The 27,448-nt window shown below is 47.4% G+C and overlaps 1 protein-coding gene across 3 annotated transcripts in view; it reads left to right on the top strand.

Moving 5' to 3' along the window:
* ARAP1 (ArfGAP with RhoGAP domain, ankyrin repeat and PH domain 1) overlaps nt 1-27,448 on the top strand; it is a 125,247-nt gene that overhangs the window by 10,059 nt on the left and 87,740 nt on the right. For all 3 annotated transcript variants that reach the window (XM_044287367.1, XM_044287370.1, XM_044287368.1), the window contains exon 2: nt 13,323-14,018. In XM_044287367.1, coding sequence (XP_044143302.1) covers nt 13,357-14,018 — 662 coding nt within the window. In that variant the 5' untranslated portion in view covers nt 13,323-13,356. The remainder of the gene's footprint in view (nt 1-13,322; nt 14,019-27,448) is intronic.

Consider the following 27,448-nt stretch of genomic DNA (forward strand, 5'->3'; position numbering starts at 1 on the left):
CGACCTGAACCCCTCCAGATACATAGAGCGACCTGAACCCCTCCAGATACATAGAGCGGCCTGAACCCCTCCAGATACAAAGAGCAGCCTGAACCTCTCCAGATACATAGAGCGTCCTGAACCTCTCCAGATACATAGAGCGGCCTGAACCCCTTGAGATACATAGAGCGGCCTGAACCTCTCCAGATACATAGAGCGGCCTGAACCTCTCCAGATACATAGAGCGACCTGAACCCCTCCAGATACATAGAGCGGCCTGAACCCCTTGAGATACATAGAGCGGCCTGAACCCCTTGAGATACATAGAGCGGCCTGAACCTCTCCAGATACATAGAGCGGCCTGAACCTCTCCAGATACATAGACCAGCCTGAACCTCTCCAGATACATAGAGCGGCCTGAACCTCTCCAGATACACAGAGCGGCCTGAACCCCTCCAGATACATAGAGCGGCCTGAACCTCTCCAGATACATAGAGCGGCCTGAACCTCTCCAGATACATAGAGCGGCCTGAACCTCTCCAGATACACAGAGCGGCCTGAACCCCTCCAGATACATAGAGCGGCCTGAACCTCTCCAGGTACATAGAGCGGCCTGAACCTCTCCAGGTACATAGAGCGGCCTGAACCCCTCCAGATACATAGAGCGGCCTGAACCCCTCCAGATACATAGAGCGGCCTGAACCCCTCCAGATACATAGAGCGGCCTGAACCCCTCCAGATACATAGAGCGGCCTGAACCCCTCCAGATACATAGAGCGGCCTGAACCCCTCCAGATACATAGAGCGGCCTGAACCCCTCCAGATACACAGAGCGGCCTGAACCCCTCCAGATACATAGAGCGGCCTGAACCCCTCCAGATACATAGAGCGGCCTGAACCCCTCCAGATACATAGAGCGGCCTGAACCCCTCCAGATACACAGAGCGGCCTGAACCCCTCCAGATACATAGAGCCGCCTGAACCCCTCCAGATACACAGAGCGGCCTGAACCTCTCCAGGTACATAGAGCGGCCTGAACCCCTCCAGATACATAGAGCGGCCTGAACCCCTCCAGATACACAGAGCGGCCTGAACCCCTCCAGATACATAGAGCCGCCTGAACCCCTCCAGATACACAGAGCGGCCTGAACCCCTCCAGATACATAGAGCGGCCTGAACCCCTCCAGATACATAGAGCGGCCTGAACCCCTCCAGATACACAGAGCGGCCTGAACCTCTCCAGGTACATAGAGCGGCCTGAACCTCTCCAGATACAAAGAGCGGCCTGAACCCCTCCAGATACATAGAGCGGCCTGAACCCCTCCAGATACACAGAGCGGCCTGAACCTCTCCAGGTACATAGAGCGGCCTGAACCTCTCCAGATACAAAGAGCGGCCTGAACCCCTCCAGATACACAGAGCGGCCTGAACCTCTCCAGGTACACAGAGCGGCCTGAACCTCTCCAGGTACACAGAGCGGCCTGAACCCCCTCCAGATACATAGACCGGCCTGAACCCCTCCAGATACATAGACCGGCCTGAACCCCTCCAGATACATAGACCGGCCTGAACCCCTCCAGATACATAGAGCGGCCTGAACCTCTCCAGGTACACAGAGCGGCCTGAACCCCTCCAGACTTGACTAAACTGATTTCATGACAGAGGTGCATGTAAACCCAAAGGCTATATGCTTATGTTACCTATAGAATCTGCATAAATTCATTCATTGTGGTCTTTGTGCATCTTTTGTGCAGTTTTTATTGTGGATTTGTTGTTTATTTTAACAACCCCATTGAAGTCTGTGGGGAAAACCACTTTACTGAAAGTGAGGAATTGTACAAGCAATTAACATGCTGTGGATTTTAAAATCCACATGTCGGGTCAATTTCCGTGTGCGAAGTGCCCAATGGGGGGCATTTATCAAAGTGTTTATGCCACAATAGTGGCGTAAAACAGTCGCAAATTGTGGTGCAAGCCATACGTGCGCTATACTTTACGAGTTTTTAAGCTTTTCAGCACAAGTGCCCAGAAAAGGTGGCAGAATGGGGCAGGGCTTAGCAGGAGGGGGAGGGGCTTTGAACAGGAGGCGGGTTTTAACACGTCTATTTTGTTATCAAATTCACTAGAAAGTGTCGGAAATTGAAGCCGGAGTCTGCGGCAGCCTGTAGCCGGAGTCTGCGGCAGCCTGTAGCCGGAGTCTGCGGCAGCCTGTAGCCGGAGTCTGCGGCGGCCTGTAGCCGGAGTCTGCGTCGGCCTGTAGCCGGAGTCTGCGTCGGCCTGTAGCCGGAGTCTGCGTCGGCCTGTAGCCGGAGTCTGCGTCGGCCTGTAGCCGGAGTCTGCGTCGGCCTGTAGCCGGAGTCTGCGTCGGCCTGTAGCCGGAGTCTGCGTCGGCCTGTAGCCGGAGTCTGCGTCGGCCTGTAGCCGGAGTCTGCGTCGGCCTGTAGCCGGAGTCTGCGGCGGCCTGTAACAGGAGTCTGCGTCAGCCTGTAGCCGGAGTCTGCGTCAGCCTGTAGCCGGAGTCTGCGTCAGCCTGTAGCCGGAGTCTGCGTCAGCCTGTAGCCGGAGTCTGCGTCAGCCTGTAGCCGGAGTCTGCGTCAGCCTGTAGCCGGAGTCTGCGTCAGCCTGTAGCCGGAGTCTGCGTCAGCCTGTAGCCGGAGTCTGCGTCAGCCTGTAGCCGGAGTCTGCGTCAGCCTGTAGCCGGAGTCTGCGGCAGCCTGTAGCCGGAGTCTGCGGCAGCCTGTAGCCGGAGCATCAAATCCGCATCAAAAGCTGCTGTTAGACTTTGTGGATTTAGGTGCGGATACGCTGCAGAAACGCACATAAATCCGCACCGAAATCCGTGCGGATCTTCTGTGTGTTCACCCGCACCCGCCTTATAGTGCAGTCTCTCAAAAAGTTCACATATTTTCTCATCTACGACTTGTCAATGATCCTCCCCTTTATAGATAATACCGCCACGTATCAGATGTAGATAAATGTACTGTATATTTACACGTCACATGCTCTGCTTATCATGCACCACGCTGCTCGATGCCGTGTACATCACTGCTTTGTCTTTTTCCGGATAGACTTGTATTTCCCATCATGCAGCGCAATGGCCGCTGCTTTCTCTCCCTGTTCCCAGCGATGGCTCTGATTACCATCTGCCTCTGGGGCTTCCATTAGTAATTGCCATCGTTCTGTCTCCTGTCTTGTTACACACATATATACAGTACAGACCAAAAGTTTGGACACACCTTCTCATTCAAAGAGTTTTCTTTATTTTCATGACTATGAAAATTGTAGATTCACTCTGAAGGCATCAAAACTATGAATTATCACATGTGGAATTATATACATAACAAACAAGTGTGAAACAACTGAAAATATGTCATATTCTAGGTTCTTCAAAGTAGCCACCTTTTGCTTTGATTACTGCTTTGCACACTCTTGGCATTCTCTTGATGAGCTTCAGGAGGTAGTCACCTGAAATGGTCTTCACTTCACAGGTGTGCCCTGTCAGGTTTAATAAGTGGGATTTCTTGCCTTATAAATGGGGTTGGGACCATCAGTTGCGTTGTGGAGAAGTCAGGTGGATACACAGCTGATAGTCCTACTGAATAGACTGTTAGAATTTGTATTATGGCAAGAAAAAAGCAGCTAAGTAAAGAAAAACGAGTGGCCATCATTACTTTAAGAAATGAAGGTCAGTCAGTCCGAAAAATTGGGAAAACTTTGAAAGTGTCCCCAAGTGCAGTCACAAAAACCATCAAGTGCTACAAAGAAACTGGCTGACATGCGGACCGCCCCAGGAAAGGAAGACTAAGAGTCACCTCTGCTGCGGAGGATAAGTTCATCCGAGTCACCAGCCTCAGAAATCGCAGGTTAACAGCAGCTCAGATTAGAGACCAGGTCAATGCCACACAGAGTTCTAGCAGCAGACACATCTCTAGAACAACTGTTAAGAGGAGACTGTGTGAATCAGGCCTTCATGGTAGAAGATCTGCTAGGAAACCACTGCTAAGGACAGGCAACAAGCAGAAGAGACTTGTTTGGGCTAAAGAACACAAGGAATGGACATTAGACCAGTGGAAATCTGTGCTTTGGTCTGATGAGTCCAAATTTGAGATCCTTGGTTCCAACCACCATGTCTTTGTGCGACGCAGAAAAGGTGAACGGATGGACTCTACATGCCTGGTTCCCACCGTGAAGCATGGAGGAGGAGGTGTGATGGTGTGGGGGGGCTTTGCTGGGGACACTGTTGGGGATTTATTCAAAATTGAAGGCATACTGAACAAGCGTGGCTACCACAGCATCTTGCAGCGGCATGCTATTCCATCCGGTTTGCGTTTAGTTGGACAATCATTTATTTTTCAACAGGACAATGACCCCAAACACCCCTCCAGGCTGTGTAAGGGCTATTTGACCATGAAGGAGAGTGATGGGGTGCTGCGCCAGATGACCTGGCCTCCACAGTCACCGGACCTGAACCCAATCGAGATGGTTTGGGGTGAGCTGGACCGCAGAGCGAAGGCAAAAGGGCCAACAAGTGCTAAGCATCTCTGGGAACTCCTTCAAGACTGTTGGAAGACCATTTCAGGTGACTACCTCTTGAAGCTCATCAAGAGAATGCCAAGAGTGTGCAAAGCAGTAATCAAAGCAAAAGGCGGCTACTTTGAAGAACCTAGCATATGACATATTTTCAGTTGTTTCACACTTTTTTGTTATGTATAGAATTCCACATGTGTTAGTTCATAGTTTTGATGCCTTCAGTGTGAATCTACAATTTTCATAGTCCTGAAAATAAAGAAAACTCTTTGAATGAGAAGGTGCGTCCAAACTTTTGGTCTGTACTGTATGTGGAGGGGAGAAGCCTGTGCTTTACTGCCCAGCCCTTGTAAGGGATGTGTTACTGTCAGGTGTACAGGATATACAAGGGAATTGCTTAACCCCTTAAGGACACAGGGCGTACATGTACGCCCTGTGTATTTTCGATCACTGCCGTGCGGCTGGCAGTGATCGGAACCCGGTGCCTGCTCAAATCATTGAGCAGGCACCTAGGCTAAATGCGTGGGGGTTCCCGTGACCCCCCCCCATGTCGGCGATCGCGGCAAACCGCATGTCAATTCAGACCTGCGGTTTGCTGCGATTTCTGCAGTTTCTGATCCCCGCGGTCCCTGACCGAGGGGATCAGAAACTTTAGCATTCGTAAAATATAAATGTATCCCTCCCCCCTGCACCGCTGAATTATTTTATCCTGGTGGGAGGTGCAGGGGGAGGGTTGCGGGCGGTGAATAATCGTTGGCGTCTAGTGGGTATACCAGGGTGCCAGCACATTGCTGGCACCCTGGTATAAACGGCTGACATCGGTGATGTGATGTCAGCCGTTTAACCCTTTCCATACATCGGTCCGTACGGACCGCTGTATGGAAAAGGTTAACAGCTCAGGGAGCTCCCTCCCTCTCCCATCAGGGGGCTGCTGTGCCTTTGCAGCCCCCCGATGGGAGAGGGAGAGAGCCCCCCAAAGCCCCGTCCTTACCCTTCCCCGTCTGCGCAGTTCTGACCACTACTGAGCAGACGGGGAAGGTTCCCATGGCAACAGGACGCCGTCTCAGGCGTCCTGCTGTCCATTGAGCTGAACAGATCTATGCTAAAGGCATAGATTTGTTCAGACAAAGTGTAAGTAAAATACAGTGCAGTACCCTATATGGTGTACTGTACTGTATTATACAGACATCAGACCCACTGGATCTTCAAGAACCAAGTGGGTCTGGGTCAAATTTTTTTTAAAAAAAGTGAAAAAAGTTAAGATAAAAAAAAAACATTTATCACTGAATAAAAAAATAAAATAAAAATACCCTACACATATTAGGTATCGCCGCGTCCATAACGACCTGATCTATAAAACGGTCATGTTACTTTCCCCACACGGTGAACGCCATAAAAATATAAAAATAAAAACTATGAGTAAATTGAAAATTTTGCCCACCTTACTTCCCAGAAAAAGTTAATAAAAGTGATCAAAAAAGTCGCATGTACGCCAAAATTGTAACAATGAAACCGTCATCTCATCCCGCAAAAATCATACCATACCCAAGATAATCGCCCAAAAACTGAAAGAACTATGGCTCTTAGGCTATGGAAACACTAAAACATGATTTTTTTTGTTTCAAAAATGAAATCATTGTGTAAAACTTACATAAATAAAAACAAAGTATACATATTAGGTATTGCCGCGTCCGTATCGACCGGCTCTATAAAAATATCACATGACCTAACCCCTCAGGTGACCACCGTAAAAAAATAAAAATAAAAACGGTGTAAAAAAATCAATTTTTTGTCATCTTACATCACAAAAAGTGTAATAGCAAGCGATCAAAAAGTCATATGCACCCCAAAATAGTGCCAATCAAACCGTCATCTCATCCCGCAAAAAATGAGACCCTACTTAAGATAATCGCCCAAAAACTGAAAAAACGATGGCTCTTAGACTATGGAGACACTAAAACTTTTTTTTGTTTTAAAAATGAAATCATTGTGTAAAACTTACATAAATAAAAAAAATTGTATACATATTAGGTATCACCGCGTCCGTGACAACCTGCTCTATAAAATTACCACATGATCTAACCTGTCAGATGAATGTTGTAAATATAAAAAAAAAAACTGTGCCAAAAAAGCTATTTCTTGTTACCGTGCCGCACAAAAAGTGTAATATAGAGCAACCAAAAATCATATGTACCCTAAACTAGTACCAATAAAACTGCCACCCTATGCCGTAGTTTCTAAAATGGGGTCACTTTTTTGGGAGTTTCTACTCTAGGGGTGCATCAGGGGGGCTTCAAATGGGACATGGTGTAAAAACCAGTCCAGCAAAATCTGCCTTCCAAAAACCGTATGGCATTCCTTTCCTTCTGCGCCCTGCCGTGTGACCGTACAGCGGTTTACGACCACATATGGGGTGTTTCTGTAAACTACAGAATCAGGGCCATAAATAATGAGTTTTGTTTGGCTGTTAACCCTTGCTTTGTAACTGGAAAAAAAATATTAAAATGGAAAATCTGCCAAAAAAGTGAAATTTTGAAATTGTATCTCTATTTTCCATTAAATCTTGTGCAACACCTAAAGGGTTAACAAAGTTTGTAAAATCAGTTTTGAATACCTTGAGGGGTGTACTTTCTTAGATGGGGTCACTTTTATGGAGTTTCTACTCTAGGGGTGCATCAGGGGGGCTTCAAATGGGACATGGTGTCAAAAAAACTGTCCAGCAAAATCTGGCTTCCAAAAACCATACAGCGCACCTTTCCCTCTACGCCCCGCTGTGTGGCCGTACAGTAGTTTACGGCCACATATGGGGTGTTTCTGTAAACGGCAGAGTCAGGGCAATAAAGATACAGTCTTGTTTGGCTGTTAACCCTTGCTTTGTTAGTGGAAAAAATGGGTTAAAATGGAAAATTAGGCAAAAAAATGAAATTCTCAAATTTCATCCCCATTTGCCAATAACTCTTGTGCAACACCTAAAGGGTTAACAAAGTTTGTAAAATCCGTTTTGAATACCTTGAGGGGTGTAGTTTATAGAATGGGGTCATTTTTGGGTGGTTTCTATTATGTAAGCCTCGCAAAGTGACTTCAGACCTGAACTGGTCCCTAAAAATAGTTTTTTGTAAATTTCTGAAAAATTTCAAGATTTGCTTCTAAACTTCTAAGCCTTGTAACATCCCGAAAAAATAAAATATCATTCCCAAAATAATTCAAACATGAAGTAGACATATGGGGAATGTAAAGTCATCACAATTTTTAGGGGTATTACTATGTATTACAGAATTAGAGAAACTGAAACTTTGAAATTTGCTAATTTTTCCCAATTTTTGGTAAATTTAGGTATTTCTTTATGCAAAAACAAATATTTTTTTTACTTTATTTTACCAGTGTCATGAAGTACAATATGTGACGAAAAAACAATCTCAGAATGGCCTGGATAAGTCAAAGCGTTTTAAAGTTATCAGCACTTAAAGTGACACTGGTCAGATTTGAAAAAAATTGCCTTGTCCTAAGGTGAAATAAGGCTGTGTCCTTAAGGGGTTAAATAGCAGTTACACCCAATGATATTATCACAATAAGTTATATCATCATCAACAGATACCAAGGAATAAGCAGTATCTGTGGCGCACAGGAGTAACTGCTGACCCAAGAGGCGCACTCACCCAGTCCACTCCAAATAATGGAACGAGTAAACGACGATAACGGCGCTCTCGGGATGTCTGAACCATTTGGAATCTTATTTGCATATAGTAACAATAGATATAGTTGGCGGCAGTGTATGAACGGCGGTAATAATATCACAAATATCTAATAAAACTAAAACATACCCAAAGTCCACAACGTGCAGTGATAAAAGGTCATAAAACAAATGGGATACAATAATCTGAAATGAGCTAAAATTCGAGGAATAAAATGGAATAATCGATTCGCACTTCTAACGTCAATTGAAGTAAATCGTATAAATGTTCATATAACTATTCGTATGGGAAAAGTCTCGAATCTAATGGTGGCGATAAAACTATGTCCTATAGCAGCGTCCAATTCGATACTGAGGAAGGGGTAATGCGATACCCCGAAACGCGTCTATCTTAGACAGGGCCCCAAACTTTGGACCACTTGGGAAGCTGGAGGATTTTACCGGATTGGCGCAAAGAGAAATCGTCCGCCACACGAATGGTATATTCGAAAACAATCTGTAAGACCTGATTCCATGGTGAAGGTCTGACTGCACCTGCCAAACAGTTGCCAGTGTGTGAATTTAGGACGAACTACTGGTCTGTCTATCTAGAGGACCGCAGTATAAGTCGACTCATCAAGTGAGACGTGAGACCGTTAGATTTTATCCAGCGATTTTGTTACTAATATTCCAGTCGGACGCCGCTTCATTCTGTTCACTGATTGCGCATTGGGACATTAGAAACGTTCGGATACCTCTGTTATAATACCGAATTGGACGCTGCTATAGGACATTGTTTTATCGCCACCATTAGATTCGAGACTTTTCCCATACGAATAGTTATATGAACATTTATACGATTTACTTCAATTGACGTTCAAAGTGCGAATCGATTATTCCATTTTATTCCTCGAATTTTAGCTCATTTCAGATTATTGTATCCCATTTGTTTTATGACATTTTATCACTGCACGTTGTGGACTTTGGGTATGTTTTAGTTTTATTAGATATTTGTGGCATTATTACCGCCGTTCATACACTGCCGCCTACTATATCTATTGTTACTATATGCAAATAACATTCCAAATGGTTCAGATATCCTGAGAGCGCCGTTATCGTCGTTTACAGATTCCAAGGAAAACCAAGAAGGGGGATCAACCTGATGTAACCAATATAATCAGTGAATTCTAAAATGGGTGGTCTAATCAGAACGACCTCTGTCTGTAAGCCAGAATGGTGGGCTTCAGCCGTCCATATACTACGACAATGGCCATTCATCCTGACGCAGTATACAGGTCCTTCTAAAAAAATAGCATATTGTGATAAAGGTCATTATTTTCTGTAATGTGCTGATAAACATTAGACTTTCATATATTTTAGATTCATTACACACAACTGAAGTAGTTCAAGCCTTTTATTGTTTTAATATTGATGATTTTGGCCACAGCTCATGAAAACCCCAAATTCCTATCTAAAAAAATTAGCTTATTTCATCCGACCAATAAAAGAAAAGTGTTTTTAATACAAAAAAAGTCAACCTTCAAATAATTATGTTCAGTTCTGCACTCAATACTTGGTCGGGAATCCTTTTGCAGAAATGACTGCTTCAATGCGGCGTGGCATGGAGGCCATCAGCCTGTGGCACTGCTGACGTGTTATGGAGGCCCAGGAGGCTTCACTGCGGCGTGGCATGGAGGCCATCAGCCTGTGGCACTGCTGAGGTGTTATGGAGGCCCAGGAGGCTTCAATGCGGCGTGGCATGGAGGCCATCAGCCGGTGGCACTGCGAGGTGTTATGGAGGCCCAGGATGCTTCAATGCGGCGTGGCATGGAGGCAATCAGCCTGTGGCACTGCTGAGGTGTTATGGAGGCCCAGGAGGCTTCACTGCGGCGTGGCATGGAGGCCATCAGCCTGTGGCACTGCTGAGGTGTTATGGAGGCCCAGGAGGCTTCAATGCGGCGTGGCATGGAGGCAATCAGCCTGTGGCACTGCTGAGGTGTTATGGAGGCCCAGGATGCTGCAATGCGGCGTGGCATGGAGGCAATCAGCCTGTGGCACTGCTGAGGTGTTATGGAGGCCCAGGAGGCTTCGATAGCGGCCTTAAGCTCATCCAGAGTGTTGGGTCTTGCGTCTCTCAACTTTCTCTTCCCAATATCCCACAGATTCTCTATGGGGTTCAGGTCAGGAGAGTTGGCAGGCCAATTGAGCACAGTAATACCATGGTCAGTAAACCAGTTACCAGTGGTGTTGGCACTGTGAGCAGGTGCCAGGTCGTGCTGAAAAATGAAATCTTCATCTCCATAAAGCTTTTCAGCAGATGGAAGCATGAAGTGCTCCAAAATCTCCTGATAGCGGCTGCATTGCCCCTGCCCTTGATAAAACACAGTGGACCAACACCAGCAGCTGACATGGCACCCCAGACCATCACTGACTGTGGGTACTTGACGCTGGACTTCAGGCATTTTGGCATTTCCCTCTCCCCAGACTTCCTCCAGACTCTGGCACCTTGATTTCCGAATGACATGCAACAGTCCAGTGCTGCTTCTCTGTAGCCCAGGTCAGGCGCTTCTGCCGCTGTTTCTGGGGAATGCGGCACCTGTAGCCCATTTCCTGCACACGCCTGTACACGGGGGCTCTGGATGTTTCTACTCCAGACTCAGTCCACTGCTTCCGCAGGTCCCCCAAGGTCTGGAATCGGTCCTTCTCCACAATCCTCCTCAGGGTCCGGTCACCTCTTCTCGTTGTGCAGTGTTTTCTGCTACACTTTTTCCTTCCCACAGACTTCCCACTGAGGGGCCTTGATACAGCCCTCTGGGAACAGCCTCTTCCTTCAGACATGTCTCTCTGTGTCTTACCCTCTTGCTTGAGGGGTCAATGATGGCCTTCTGGACAGCAGTCAGGTCGGCAGTCTTACCCATGATTGCGGTTTGGAGTTATGAACCAGGCTGGGAGTTTTTAAAAGCCTCAGGAATCTTTTGCAGGTGTTTAGAGTTAATTAGTTGATTCAGATGATTAGGTTAATAGCTCGTTTAGAGAACCTTTTCATGATATGCTAATTTTTTGAGATAGGAATTTTGGGTTTTCATGAGCTGTAGCCAAAATCATCAATATTAAAACAATAAAAGGCTTGAACTACTTCAGTTGTGTGTAATGAATCTAAAATATATGAAAGTCTAATGTTTATCAATACATTACAGAAAATAATGAACTTTATCACAATATGCTAATTTTTTTAGAAGGACCTGTACTCAGGATCTGTAACACATGAATGATAAGAGTCTTCTCTCAACCATACAGAGCAGATATCCCCAGGCCTTAGACTATCTACAATGTCTCCTATGTACAAGAATATACCTACTATAATACTGCCTCCTATGTACAAGAATATAACTACTATAATACTGCCTCCTATGTACAAGTATATAACTACTATAATACTGCCTCCTATGTACAAGAATATAACTACTATAATACTGCCTTGTATGTACAAGAATATAACTACTATAATACTGCTCCTATGTACAAGAATATAACTACTATAATACTGCTCCTATGTACAAGACTATAACTACTATAATACTGCTCCTATGTACAAGAATATAACTACTATAATACTGCCTCCTATGTACAAGAATATAACTACTATAATACTGCTCCTATGTACAAGACTATAACTACTATAATACTGCTCCTATGTACAAGAATATAACTACTATAATACTGCTCCTATGTACAGGAATATAACTACTATAATACTGCTCCTATGTACAAGAATGCAACTACTATAATACTGCTCCTATGTACAGGAATATAACTACTATAATACTGCCTCCTATGTACAGGAATATAACTACTATAATACTGCCTCCTATGTACAAGAATATAACTACTATAATACTGCCTCCTATGTACAAGAATATAACTACTATAATACTGCTCCTATGTACAAGAATATAACTACTATAATACTGCTCCTATGTACAAGAATATAACTACTATAATACTGCTCCTATGTACAAGAATATAACTACTATAATACTGCTCCTATGTACAAGAATATAACTACTATAATACTGCCCCTATGTACAAGAATATAACTAGTATATTACGGCCTCATGTAGAACAGCTGGATTCTTACAGTACTGCCCCCTGTGGTTTTGCAGGTAATGATCAGTACTTTTACCTCTTTTACCCTTTAGCAGTATTATTTTGGGTGCGTCTCTGTCAGATTACAGGGGTCGGGGATCCTCCATCTCAGGGGACGACTCTGCAGTGCATTCTGGGTGATGATCAGAGTTTATTACATTCGCTAATTTATTGCTGTAGTTTTGTGTTTATTTTTATATTTTGTCGGATTTCGGTGGAAATAACTAAACTCTATTTATCTCGGAGGATTTATTATTAGATGTGATTGTAAAAATCTGGAGGCTGTAATCACTGCTGACCTAATACTTCCCTCAGCTGAGGGTTTGTTACACTTGTCTCCAGTCCTGACACAGATGTGTCTGTTGTTCTGATAGTTTGTTACATTGTATCGGTCTACAGCTCTGCACATTAGTGAACGATCAGTGGTGGAATTTTATTAATGTCTAAGGCCACTTTTATGGGAATTATCCCCCCCCCCTCCCAAATTTGCATGATAATTAGTGCTCTTCCACAGTGGGAGTGGTTTAGCAGGAGGGGCGGAGCCTGCAATAGAACAACGTAGTGTTTCAAGCTGAGGTTGGAGGCCCCAGGCGCCTCATTGTCAGGCGGCTTTGTGTCTGCGGTGAGCATCCGTTAAATGTGACAGATTATAACGTGTTTATCTTGATCTCCGCTGGTATCTCGCCCTTCATCAGTCGCTCTTAAAGGGACAGTACCATTATTAGAAACTGACGTTTTCTTAACAGTCTACGTCTCCGCTCGCAGCTCTTTGTGTCTATTCTGCGGGTCAGGATTGTCTAAGGATTGCGAGCAGGAACCGCCATGTCCGCATACGTGAAGAGCAGAGATCGCAGACAGGAGGAGTTGTCATGGGTACACTTTATAGTATCTGTAGCTCACATTTTTGCATGCTCGCTGACCTCCTCGGTGTTCCCCTTTAAGACATGTTATTACGCCATGTTGTCTGGTTCTGTGTCCCTCATTAGTTCCTCTCTTGCAGGTGTCGGGGCGTGATGAAGTGATGGTTGCCCGCCATGTCGGAGGTGCCCTCTCTGCCTGTATCTGAATGGCTCCAGAGCATTAAGCTGGACCAGTACTCCGACGTCTTCGAGAAGCACGACATTCGCACTGTGTCGGACGTGCAGCACCTGAGCGATGAGTTTCTGAGCAGCATCGGGATCTATCTCCCGGGACATCGGAAGCGAATCCTGGCGTCGCTGCAGAAGTCGATAAGTCCGGATCCATCTCTGGAGACCTCGACGTTCCGACCCGTTCCGAAGAAGCGCAATATCCTCCCAAAGTCCGTGTCGGAGTCATCATGTCTGAATGTGGACCCCGTCCCGAATCCTCAGCCTTCCCGGACTGTCACCTCCCCTCCTCCCATCCCTCCAAGAACTGGTCGCGGACCCCCTCTCAAATTCTCCATGAGTCCGCCCAAAACCGTTTCTCCGGTGTCTGCGCCAGAAACTCATGAGTCCCCCCGCAGCCCGGCCTCACCGGCTCTCAAATCACCGGCCTTTCTTCTCCCTAATGAAGATGCCGGATTTGTGGAGGATGATGTCAGCAAAGGGGAGGTCCCAATTCTGGCTCCTCCCCTGCCGCAGAAACGGCATAAGATGGAGAACAAGAGCATCACCGGGAGCCCCCCACCACTACCCGCCAGACCAATAAAGACAGCCCCTCCTCCGCCCATCAGGTACGTAGTTAACTATACAATAATGTGTCTCCTGCACCGACCCGCACCATTCAGGACGCCCCTTAGTGGTTAAAGGCACTTACACCAACTGTGGAGGGTGTGCAGGGACCCTTTAAGGGAAGTTTTTATCAGGCCCTGACCAAATTTGTCTTAAGCTGAGGGTTTGTTACAGTTGTATCTAGTCTCTGACTTCAGACTGATACATTTTACCTGCACTGATACACTGTAACAAACTGACAATACAGTGAGCAATACACCCTATTTCCCTGTTCTACATTCACAATCTTAACATGGCCGATAGTAGGGAGCAGCAGTAGTAGTAATATTCCCCCGGCACACAGGGAGCAGTAGTGGTAGTAGTATTCCCCGGCACACAGGGAGCAGTAGTGGTAGTAGTATTCCCCGGCACACAGGGAGCAGTAGTGGTAGTAGTATTCCCCGGCACTCAGGGAGCAGTAGTGGTAGTATTCCCCGGAACACAGGGAGCAGTAGTAGTAGTAATATTCTCCCGGCACACAAGTAGCAGTAGTAGTAGTAGTAATATTCTCCCGGTACACAGGGAGCAGTAGTAGTATTCCTCAGCACACAGGGAGCAGTATTAGTAGTAGTATTCCTCAGCACACAGGGAGCAGTATTAGTAGTAGTATTCCTCAGCACGCAGGGAGCAGTAGTAGTAGTATTCCCCGACACACGGGGAGTAGTAGTAGTAGTATTCCCCGGCACACAGGGAGCAGTAGTATTCCCTGGCACACAGGGAGCAGTAGTACTAGTAGTATTCCCTGGCACACAGGGAGCAGTAGTAATAGTAGTATTCCCCGACACACAGAGAGCAGTAGTAGTAGTATTAATATTCCCCAGCACACAGAGAGCAATAGTAGTAGTAGTAGTTTTCCCTGGCACACAGTGAGCAGTAGTATTCTATGGCACACAGGGAACAGTAGTAATAGTAGTATTCCCCGGCACACAGGGAGCAGTAGTAGTAGTATTCCACAGCACACAGAAAGCAATAATAGTAGTAGTATTCCCTGACACACAGGGAACAGTAGTAGTATTAGTATTCCCCAGCACACAGGGAGCAGTAGTAGTAGTAGTAGTAGTAGTAGTAGTATTCCCTGGCACACAGGGAGCAGTAGTATTCCCTGGCACATAGGGAGCAGTAGTGGTAGTAGCATTCCCCGGCACACAGGGAGCAGTAGTATTCCCCGGCACACAGGGAGCAGTAGTATTCCCCGGCACAGGCACGGCACACAGGGAGCAGTAGTATTCCCCGGCACACAGGGAGCAGTAGTATTCCCCGGCACACAGGGAGCAGTAGTATTCCCCGGCACACAGGGAGCAGTAGTATTCCCCGGCACACAGGGAGCAGTAGTATTCCCCGGCACACAGGGAGCTGTAGTATTCCCCGACACACAGGGAGCTGTAGTATTCCCCGGCACACAGGGAGCAGTACTATTCCCTGGCACACAGGGAGCAGTAGTGGTATTCCCCGGCACACAGGGAGCAGTAGTGGTAGTGGTATTCCCCGACACACAGGGAGCAGTAGTATTCCCTGGCACACAGGGAGCAGTAGTGGTAGTAGTATTCCCCGGCACACAGGGAGCAGTAGTGGTAGTAGTATTCCCCGGCACACAGGGAGCAGTAGTAGTAGTAGTATTCCCCGGCACACAGGGAGCAGTAGTATTCCCCGGCACACAGGGAGCAGTAGTATTCCCTGGCACACAGGGAGCAGTAGTGGTAGTAGTATTCCCCGGCACACAGGGAGCAGTAGTGGTAGTAGTATTCCCCGGCTCACAGGGAGCAGTAGTGGTAGTAGTATTCCCCGGCACACAGGGAGCAGTAGTGGTAGTAGTATTCCCCAGCACACAGGGAGCAGTAGTGGTAGTAGTATTCCCCGGCACACAGGGAGCAGTAGTAGTAGTATTCCCCGGCACACAGGGAGCAGTAGTAGCAGTAGTATTTCCCGCCACACAGGGAGCAGTAGTATTCCCCGGCACACAGGGAGCAGTAGTGGTAGCAGTATTCACCGGCACACAGGGAGCAGTAGTAGTAGTATTCCCCGGCACACAGGGAGCAGTAGTAGCAGTAGTATTTCCCGCCACACAGGGAGCAGTAGTATTCCCTGGCACACAGGGAGCAGTAGTGGTAGCAGTATTCACCGGCACACAGGGAGCAGTAGTAGTAGTATTCCCCGGCACACAGGGAGCAGTAGTAGCAGTAGTATTTCTTGCCACACAGGGAGCAGTAGTATTCCCTGGCACACAGGGAGCAGTTGTATTCCCTGGCACACAGGGAGCAGTAGTGGTAGTAGTATTCCCCGGCACACAGGGAGCAGTAGTAGTAGTATTCCCCGGCACACAGGGAGCAGTAGTAGCAGTAGTATTTCCCGCCACACAGGGAGCAGTAGTATTCCCCGGCACACAGGGAGCAGTTGTATTCCCTGGCACACAGGGAGCAGTAGTGGTAGTAGTATTCCCCGGCACACAGGGAGCAGTACTATTCCCCGGCACACAGGGAGCAGTAGTAGTAGTAGTATTCCCCGGCTCACAGGGAGCAGCAGTGGTAGTAGTATTCCCCGGCTCACAGGGAGCAGTAGTGGTAGTAGTATTCCCTGGCACACAGGGAGCAGTAGTGGTAGTAGTATTCCCCGGCACACACGGAGCAGTAGTGGTAGTAGTATTCCCCGGCACACAGGGAGCAGTAGTGGTAATAGTATTCCCCGGCACACAGGGAGCAGTAGTGGTAATAGTATTCCCCGGCACACAGGGAGCAGTAGTATTCCCTGGCACACAGGGAGCAGTAGTGGTAGTAGTATTACCCGGCACACAGGGAGCAGTATTGGTAATAGTATTCCCCGGCACACAGGGAGCAGTAGTATTCCCTGGCACATAGGGAGCAGTAGTGGTAGTAGTATACCCTGGCACACAGGGAGCAGTAGTATTCCCCGGCACACAGGGAGCAGTAGTGGTAGTAGTATTCCCCGGCACACAGGGAGCAGTAGTATTTCCCGGCACACAGGGAGCAGTAGTGGTAGTAGTATTCCCTGGCACACAGGGAGCAGTAGTATTTCCTGGCACACAGGGAGCAGTAGTGGTAGTAGTATTCCCCGGCACACAGGGAGCAGTAGTAGTATTCCCCGGCACACAGTGAGCAGTAGTGGTAGTAGTATTCCCCGGCACACAGGGAGCAGTAGTGGTAGTAGTATTCCCTGGCACACAGGGAGCAGTAGTATTCCCTGGCACATAGGGAGCAGTAGTGGTAGTAGTATTCCCTGGCACACAGGGAGCAGTAGTATTCCCCGGCACACAGGGAGCAGTAGTGGTAGTAGTATTCCCCGGCACACAGGGAGCAGTAGTATTTCCCGGCACACAGGGAGCAGTAGTGGTAGTAGTATTCCCTGGCACACAGGGAGCAGTAGTATTTCCTGGCACACAGGGAGCAGTAGTGGTAGTAGTATTCCCCGGCACACAGGGAGCAGTAGTATTCCCTGGCACACAGGGAGCAGTAGTGGTAGTAGTATTCCCCGGCACACAGGGAGCAGTAGTGGTAGTAGTATTCCCCGTCACACAGGGAGCAGTAGTATTTCCCGGCACACAGGGAGCAGTAGTAGTAGTAGTATGCCCCGGCACACAGGGAGCAGTAGTAGTAGTAGTATGCCCCGGCACACAGGGAGCAGTAGTAGTATTCCCCGGCACACAGGGAGCAGTAGTGGTAGTAGTATTCCCTGGCACATAGGAGCAGTAGTGGTAGTAGTATTCCCCGGCACACAGGGATCAGTAGTATTCCCCGGCACACAGGGAGCAGTAGTATTCCCCGGCACACAGGGAGCAGTAGTAGTAGTAGTAGTATTCCCTGGCACACAGGGAGCAGTAGTATTCCCTGGCACATAGGGAGCAGTAGTGGTAGTAGCATTCCACGGCACACAGGGAGCAGTAGTATTCCCTGGCACACAGGGAGTAGTAGTAGTATTAGTATTCCCCAGCACACAGGGAGCAGTAGTAGTAGTAGTAGTAGTAGTATTCCCTGGCACACAGGGAGCAGTAGTATTCCCTGGCACATAGGGAGCAGTAGTGGTAGTAGCATTCCACGGCACACAGGGAGCAGTAGTATTCCCTGGCACACAGGGAGTAGTAGTGGTAGTAGTATTCCCTGGCACACAGGGAGCAGTAGTATTCCATGGCACATAGGGAGCAGTAGTGGTAGTAGTATTCCCCGGCACACAGGGAGCAGTAGTATTCCCCGGCACACAGGGAGCAGTAGTATTCCCCGGCACACAGGGAGCAGTAGTATTCCCCGGCACACAGGGAGCAGTAGTATTCCACAGGGAGCAGTAGTATTCCCCGGCACACAGGGAGCAGTAGTATTCCCCGACACACAGGGAGCTGTAGTATTCCCCGGCACACAGGGAGCAGTACTATTCCCTGGCACACAGGGAGCAGTAGTGGTATTCCCCGGCACACAGGGAGCAGTAGTGGTAGTATTCCCTGGCACACAGGGAACAGTAGTAGTAGTGGTATTCCCTGACACACAGGGAGCAGTAGTATTCCCTGGCACACAGGGAGCAGTAGTGGTAGTAGTATTCCCCGGCACACAGGGAGCAGTAGTAGTAGTAGTATTCCCCGGCACACAGGGAGCAGTAGTATTCCCCGGCACACAGGGAGCAGTAGTATTCCCCGGCACACAGGGAGCAGTAGTATTCCCCGGCACACAGGGAGCAGTAGTGGTAGTAGTATTCCCCGGCACACAGGGAGCAGTAGTGGTAGTAGTATTCCCGGCACACAGGGAGCAGTAGTAGTAGTATTCCCCGGCACACAGGGAGCAGTAGTAGCAGTAGTATTTCCCGCCACACAGGGAGCAGTAGTATTCCCCGGCACACAGGGAGCAGTAGTATTCCCCGGCACACAGGGAGCAGTAGTATTCCCCGGCACACAGGGAGCAGTAGTGGTAGTAGTATTTCCCGGCACACAGGGAGCAGTAGTGGTAGTAGTATTCCCCGGCTCACAGGGAGCAGTAGTGGTAGTAGTATTCCCCGGCACACAAGGAGCAGTAGTAGTAGTAGTATTCCCCGGCACACAGGGAGCAGTAGTATTCCCCGGCACACAGGGAGCAGTAGTATTCCCTGGCACACAGGGAGCAGTAGTGGTAGTAGTATTCCCTGGCACACAGGGAGCAGTAGTGGTAGTAGTATTCCCCGGCACACAGGGAGCAGTAGTGGTAGTAGTATTCCCCGGCACACATGGAGCAGTAGTGGTAATAGTATTCCCCGGCACACAGGGAGCAGTAGTAGCATTCCCCGGCACACAGGGAGCAGTAGTGGTAGTAGTATTCCCCGGCACACAGGGAGCAGTAGTATTCCCTGGCACACAGGGAGCAGTAGTGGTAGTAGTATTCCCCGGCACACAGGGAGCAGTAGTGGTAGTAGTATTCCCCGTCACACAGGGAGCAGTAGTATTCCCCGGCACACAGGGAGCAGTAGTAGTAGTAGTATGCCCCGGCACACAGGGAGCAGTAGTAGTAGTAGTATGCCCCGGCACACAGGGAGCAGTAGTAGTAGTAGTATTCCCCGGCACACAGGGAGCAGTAGTATTTCCCGGCACACAGGGAGCAGTAGTGGTAGTAGTATTCCCTGGCACACAGGGAGCAGTAGTATTCCCTGGCACACAGGGAGCAGTAGTGGTAGTAGTATTCCCCGGCACACAGGGAGCAGTAGTATTCCCTGGCACACAGGGAGCAGTAGTGGTAGTAGTATTCCCCGGCACACAGGGAGCAGTAGTGGTAGTAGTATTCCCCGTCACACAGGGAGCAGTGGTATTCCCCGGCACACAGGGAGCAGTAGTAGTATGCCCCGGCACACAGGGAGCAGTAGTAGTAGTAGTGTGCCCCGGCACACAGGGAGCAGTAGTAGTAGTAGTATTCCCCGGCACACAGGGAGCAGTAGTAGTATTCCCCGGCACACAGGGAGCAGTAGTGGTAGTAGTATTCCCTGGCACATAGGAGCAGTAGTGGTAGTAGTATTCCCCGGCACACAGGGATCAGTAGTATTCCCCGGCACACAGGGATCAGTAGTATTCCACGGCACACAGGGAGCAGTAGTAGACCCCGGCACACAGAGAGCAGTAGTATTCCCCGGCACACAGGGAGCAGTAGTGGTAGTAGTATTCCCCGGCACACAGGGAGCAGTAGTGGTAGTAGTATTCCCCGGCACACAGGGAGCAGTAGTGGTAGTAGTATTCCCCGGCACACAGGGTGCAGTAGTGGTAGTAGTATTCCCCAGCACACAGGGAGCAGTAGTGGTAGTAGTATTCCCCGGAACACAGGGAGCAGTAGTAGTAGTAGTATTCCCCGGCACACAGGGAGCAGTAGTGGTAGTAGTATTCCCCGACACACAGGGAGCAGTAGTGGTAGTACTATTCCCCGGCACACAGGGAGCAGTACTATTCCCCTGCACACAGGGAGCAGTACTATTCCCCGACACACAGGGAGCAGTTGTGGTAGTACTATTCCCCGGCACACAGGGAGCAGTACTATTCCCCGGCACACAGGGAGCAGTAGTATTCCCTGGCACACAGGGAGCAGTTGTGGTAGTAGTATTCCCCGGCACACAGGGAGCAGTAGTGGTAGTAGTATTCCCCGGCACACAGGGAGCAGTAGTGGTAGTAGTATTCCCCAGCACACAGGGAGCAGTAGTGGTAGTAATATTCCCCGGCACACAGGGAGCAGTAGTGGTAGTAGTATTCCCCGGCACACAGGGAGCAGTATTATTCCCCGGCACACAGGGAGCAGTAGTGGTAGTAGTATTCCCCGGCACACAGGGAGCAGTAGTGGTAGTAGTATTCCCCAGCACACAGGGAGCAGTAGTGGTAGTAATATTCCCCGGCACACAGGGAGCAGTAGTGGTAGTAGTATTCCCCGGCACACAGGGAGCAGTAGTGGTAGTAGTATTCCCCATCACACAGGGAGCAGTAGTGGTAGTAATATTCCCCGGCACACAGGGAGCAGTAGTATTCCCCGGCACACAGGGAGCAGTACTATTCCCCGGCACACAGGGAGCAGTACTATTCCCCGGCACACAGGGAGCAGTACTATTCCCCGGCACACAGGGAGCAGTACTATTCCCTGGCACACAGGGAGCAGTTGTGGTAGTAGTATTCCCCGGCACACAGGGAGCAGTAGTATTCCCCGGCACACAGGGAGCAGTAGTGGTAGTAGTATTCCCCGACACACAGGGAGCAGTAGTGGTAGTAGTATTCCCCGGCACACAGGGAGCAGTACTATTCCCCGGCACACAGGGAGCAGTACTATTCCCTGGCACACAGGGAGCAGTTGTGGTAGTAGTATTCCCCGGCACGCAGGGAGCAGTAGTGGTAGTAGTATTCCCCGGCACGCAGGGAGCAGTAGTATTTCCTGGCACACAGGGAGCAGTAGTAGTAGTAGTATTCCCCGGCACACAGGGAGCAGTAGTGGTAGTAGTATTCCCCGGCACGCAGGGAGCAGTAGTATTTCCCGGCACACAGGGAGCAGTTGTGGTAGTAGTATTCCCTGGCACACAGGGAGCAGTTGTGGTAGTAGTATTCCCCGGCACGCAGGGAGCAGTAGTATTCCCTGGCACACAGGGAGCAGTAGTGGTAGTAGTATTCCCTGGCACACAGGGAGCAGTAGTGGTAGTAGTATTCCCCGGCACACAGGGAGCAGTACTATTCCCCGGCACACAGGGAGCAGTTGTATTCCCCGGCACACAGGGAGCAGTAGTATTCCCCGGCACACAGGGAGCAGTAGTATTCCCCGGCACACAGGGAGCAGTAGTATTCCCCGGCACACAGGGAGCAGTAGTATTCCCCGTCACACAGGGAGCAGTAGTATTCCCCGGCACACAGGGAGCAGTAGTATTCCCCGGCACACAAGGAGCAGGCGGCAGAGCGCAGGTGGAGGGTTGCTTGTTGCGTTGCACAGCAGGAAGTGGCCGCAGTGTTGTGCTGTAATTTCCCACGCTTTGCACAATCCCCTGCACACTGTGCTGTCATCCGTCCTGTTCAATATTAGAAGCAGCGACGCGGGGTTAATGGACTGTGCTGTTCAGTTCTTCACCGTTTTCAAGACCACTGCGTGTGAATTAAAAAAGCACATTTTGTTCTCACCGCTGAGTTTTTGTTACAGTTGCATCTCCCTTCCATGCAGACAGTCCCGGTCCTGTGTTAGGCCTCTGGAGCTGTCCTCTCATAAAGACTGCCCATAATCTTGTGAAGTGCTTGGCTTGCCTTCCATAGAAACATACCTTCTCTGTGGCCATTGTTGAGAGGGGCCCTCCTCTGAACTGCTTCCCTTTCTCCCTGACCCATTCATAAATAGTATTTGTCTGCAGCCACCACTAGGGGGAGCTCAGCACCACCTGTGTAATTCTATATGCAGTGAGCTCCCCCTAGTGGTGGCTGCAGGCAGAACATAAAAAGACCCTCCACAGCCCCCTTATGTCATGGCTAATGAGCCCCCATAACTATGAGCGTTACCAAACCCAGTGTCTGCCTGCCGCTTGTACTGCGCTAATTCATTGTATTAGGCTTCTGTCAATTACAACCCTCTAGCTTTAGTTACCCATAGCAACCAATCAGAGCTCTGGGATCATCTAGTAAACCTTGAAGCCAGAACTGTTTAGGGTAACATCTTCTAAACCTTGTTACCTATGGCAACCAATCAAAGCTCTGGTTTCATATTCTAAACATTATTTCCCATAGCAACCAATGACTGCTCTGGGTTCATCTTCTAAACCTCTGTACCCATAACAACCAACCACAGCTCTGGTTTCATCTTGTAAACTTTGTTACCTATAGCAACCAATTAGAGCACTTCTTTCATCTTCACTTCTTTGCCACAGGCCAGAATGCTGTGCTCTGATTGGTTGCTTTCAGCCACAGGGTTTGTAAGATGAAAGCTGACCTCTGGTCACTATGAGCTGTAATTTGTGTGGCAGAATTACTTCATTACCTTATGGCGGTGCTTATCAAGCAGTGGCGCCATCTTCTCCGTGTAGTAACTGCTCGGCACTTGTATAAGGACTCGGCTCAGACCTCGCTGTATGTTGTCAGTGGGCCACACTGCAGAGAGATGTGGTGTTCTCCTCCATTACACGGTGTACAGGGACTGACATTGCCGCTCCATCTCCCACAATGCACCACAGCAGCGTAGCTCTCCGCACCCTTATATATGTCACTGGGGGGGCGTCATTTTGACCGCAGTGTGTAGCACTCATTTCACTTCATGCAGTGGAGTAACTAGAAATGGCTGGGCCCTATAGTGAATTTTTAAACCCAAGTATTTATAATGCCCCCTGTAGTACCTCCAGTATTTATAATGTCCGCTTTAATACCTCCAGTATTTATATTGCCCCCTGTAATAGCTCCAGTATTTATAATGCCCCCTGTAATACTTCCAGTATTTATATTGCCCCCTGTAATACTTCCAGTATTTATATTGCCCCCTGTAATACTTCCAGTATTTATATTGCCCCCGTAATAGCTCCAAGTATTCATAATGCCCCGTGTAATAGCTCAAGTATTTATAATGCCCCCTGTAATAGCTCCAGTATTTATAATGCCCCCTGTAATAGCTCCAAGTATTCATAATGCCCCCTGTAATACTTCCAGTATTTATATTGCCCCCTGTAATACTTCCAGTATTTATATTGCCCCCGTAATAGCTCCAAGTATTCATAATGCCCCGTGTAATAGCTCAAGTATTTATAATGCCCCCTGTAATAGCTCCAGTATTTATAATGCCCCCTGTAATAGCTCCAAGTATTCATAATGCCCCCTGTAATACTTCCAGTATTTATATTGCCCCCTGTAATACTTCCAGTATTTATATTGCCCCCTGTAATACTTCCAGTATTTATAATGCCCTCTGTAATAGCTGCAGGTATTCATAATGCCCCCTGTAATAGCTCAAGTATTTATAATGCCCCCTGTAATAGCTCCAAGTATTTATAATGCCCCCTGTAATAGCTGCAGGTATTTATATTGCCCCCTGTAATAGCTCAAGTTTTTATAATGCCCTCTGTAATACTTCCAGTATTTATATTGCCCCCTGTAATAGCTCCAGTATTTATAATGCCCCCTGTAATAGCTGCAGGTATTTTATAATGCCCCCTGTAATAGCTCAAGTATTTATAATGCCCCCTGTAATAGCTTCAGTATTTATAATGCCCCCTGTAATAGCTTCAGTATTTATAATGCCCTCTGTAACATCTCCAAGTATTTATAATGCCCCCTGTAATAGCTGCAGGTATTTATAATGCCCTCTGTAATAGCTTTGGTATTTATAATGCCCCCTGTAATAGCTCCAGTATTTATAATGCCCCCTGTAATAGCTTCAGTATTTATAATGCCCTCTGTAACATCTCCAAGTATTTATAATGCCCCCTGTAATAGCTGCAGGTATTTATATTGCCCCCTGTAATACTTCTAGTATTTATAATGCCCCCTGTAATAGCTCCAGTATTTATAATGCCCTCTGTAATACTTCCAGTATTTATATTGCCCCCTGTAATAGCTCCAGTATTTATAATGCCCCCTGTAATAGCTCCAAGTATTCATAATGCCCCCTGTAATAGCTCCAGTATTTATAATGCCCCCTGTAATAGCTTCTGTATTTATAATGCCCCCTGTAATAGCTCCAAGTATTTATAATGCCCCCTGTAATAGCTCCAGTATTTATAATGCCCCCTGTAATAGCGCCAGTATTTATAATGCCCTCTGTAATAGCTCCAAGTATTCATAATGCCCCCTGCAATAGCTGCAGGTATTTATATTGCCCCCTGTAATAGCTGCAGGTATTTATATTGCCCCCTGTAATAGCTGCAGGTATTTATATTGCCCCCTGTAATAGCTGCAGGTATTTATATTGCCCTCTGTAATAGCTTCAGTATTTATAATGCCCCCTGTAATACTTCCAGTATTTATAATGCTCTCAGTAATAGCTCCAAGTATTTATAATGCCCCCTGTAATAGTTCTAAGTATTTATAATGCCCCCTGTAATAGCTGCAGGCATTTATATTGCCCCCTGTAATAGCTTCAGTATTTATAATGCCCTCTGTAATAGCTACAAGTATTCATAATGCCACCTGTAATACTTCCAGTATTTATATTGCCCTCTGTAATAGCTTCAGTATTTATAATGCCCCCTGTAATAGCTGCAGGTATTTATATTGCCCCCTGTAATAGCTGCAGGTATTTATATTGCCCCCTGTATTAGCTCAAGTATTTATAATGCCCCCTGTAATACTTCCAGTATTTATAATGCCCTCAGTAATAGCTCCAAGTATTTATAATGCCCTCTGTAATAGCTCCAGTATTTATAATGCCCTCTGTAATAGCTCCAAGTATTCATAATGCCCCCTGTAATACTTCCAGTATTTATATTGCCCCCTGTAATAGCTCCAGTATTTATAATGCCCCCTGTAATAGCTCCAGTATTTATAATGCCCCCTGTAATACTTCCAGTATTTATATTGCCCCCTGTAATAGCTCCAATATTTATATTGCCCTCTGTAATAGCTCCAAGTATTCATAATGCCCCCTGTAATACTTCCAGTATTTATATTGCCCTCTGTAATAGCTCCAAGTATTCATAATGCCCCCTGTAATACTTCCAGTATTTATATTGCTCTCTGTAATAGCTTCAGTATTTATAATGCCCCCTGTAATAGCTGCAGGTATTTATATTGCCCCCTGTAATAGCTCAAGTATTTATAATGCCCCCTGTAATACTTCCAGTATTTATAATGCCCCCTGTAATAGCTCCAAGTATTTATAATACCCCCTGTAATAGCTCCAGTATTTATAATGCCCTCTGTAATAGCTGCAGGTATTTATATTGCCCCCTGTAATAGCTCCAAGTATTTATAATACCCCCTGTAATAGCTCCAGTATTTATAATGCCCCCTGTAATAGCTGCAGGTATTTATAATGCCTCCTGTAATACTTCCAGTATTTATAATGCCCTCAGTAAAAGCTGCAGGTATTTATATTGCCCCCTGTAATAGCTCCAAGTATTTATAATGCCCTCTGTAATAGCTCCAAGTATTTATAATGCCCCCTGTAATACTTCCAGTATTTATATTGCCCCCTGTAATAGCTTCAGTATTTATAATGCCCCCTGTAATAGCTCCAGTATTTATAATGCCCTCTGTAATAGCTCCAAGTATTCATATTGCCCCCTGTAATAGCTCCAGTATTTATAATGCCCTCTGTAATAGCTCCAAGTATTCATAATGCCCCCTGTAATAGCTCCAGTATTTATATTGCCCTCTGTAATAGCTTCAGTATTTATATTGCCCTCTGTAATAGCTTCAGTATTTATAATGCCCCCTGTAATAGCTCCAGTATTTATATTGCCCCCTGTAATAGCTCAAGTATTTATAATGCCCCCTGTAATACTTCCAGTATTTATAATGCCCCCTGTAATAGCTCCAAGTATTTATAATACCCCCTGTAATAGCTCCAGTATTTATAATGCCCTCTGTAATAGCTGCAGGTATTTATATTGCCCCCTGTAATAGCTGCAGGTATTTATAATGCCTCCTGTAATACTTCCAGTATTTACAATGCCCTCAGTAAAAGCTCCAGTATTTATAATGCCCCCTGTAATAGCTCCAGTATTTATAATGCTTCGCTGCACTGCTCCCTATAGTTATGCCCCCTGTAATGACAATACGTATAATACCCCTCCTGTACTGCCAGAGACCTCTTGCAGCATAAGTTGCTGGGTCCTGGTACAGCACTGTGACCTCCTGCGCTGTTCTACTAGCCTATGGCCTCGGGCCTAGTGACCTGCGACCGATGGGCTGAACCGCCCCTCAGAGGCAGGTTGGCCACCACCTGAGGAGAGATGCTCATGTAGCCTCTTGGCAGACGTGGCCTGGGCAAGGGAGCCCTGGGAATTAAGCCTTGGGGCCCCCTTTCACTACTGGCCCCGTAGCAGTGGTAGTTCCGCCCCTGCATTCCTGTATAGGTATTGTTTACTGAGGGCAAATGGAATTTCGCAGTCCCAGATAACACAGTGATAATTATCTGACTACAGATAATACAGTAGATGTCACCTGCAGTCCTATGTAACATCACTGATAACACAGTGATAACTCTCTGAGTACAGATAATGTAGTAGATGTCACCTGCAGTCCTATGTAACACCACAGATAACACAGTAAAACCTCTCTGAGTACAGATAATGTAGTAGATGTTACCTGCAGTCCTATGTAACACCACAAATAACACAGTAAAACCTCTCTGAGTACAGATAATGTAGTAGATGTCACCTGCAGTCCTATGTAACAGCACAGATAACACAGTGATAACTCTCTGAGTACAGATAATGTAGTAGATGTCACCTGCAGTCCTATGTAACACCACAGATAACACAGTAAAACCTCTCTGAGTACAGA

The sequence above is a fragment of the Bufo gargarizans genome, chromosome 3 (genome assembly GCF_014858855.1).
Source record: "Bufo gargarizans isolate SCDJY-AF-19 chromosome 3, ASM1485885v1, whole genome shotgun sequence".
Classification (NCBI taxonomy): Eukaryota; Metazoa; Chordata; class Amphibia; order Anura; family Bufonidae; genus Bufo; species Bufo gargarizans.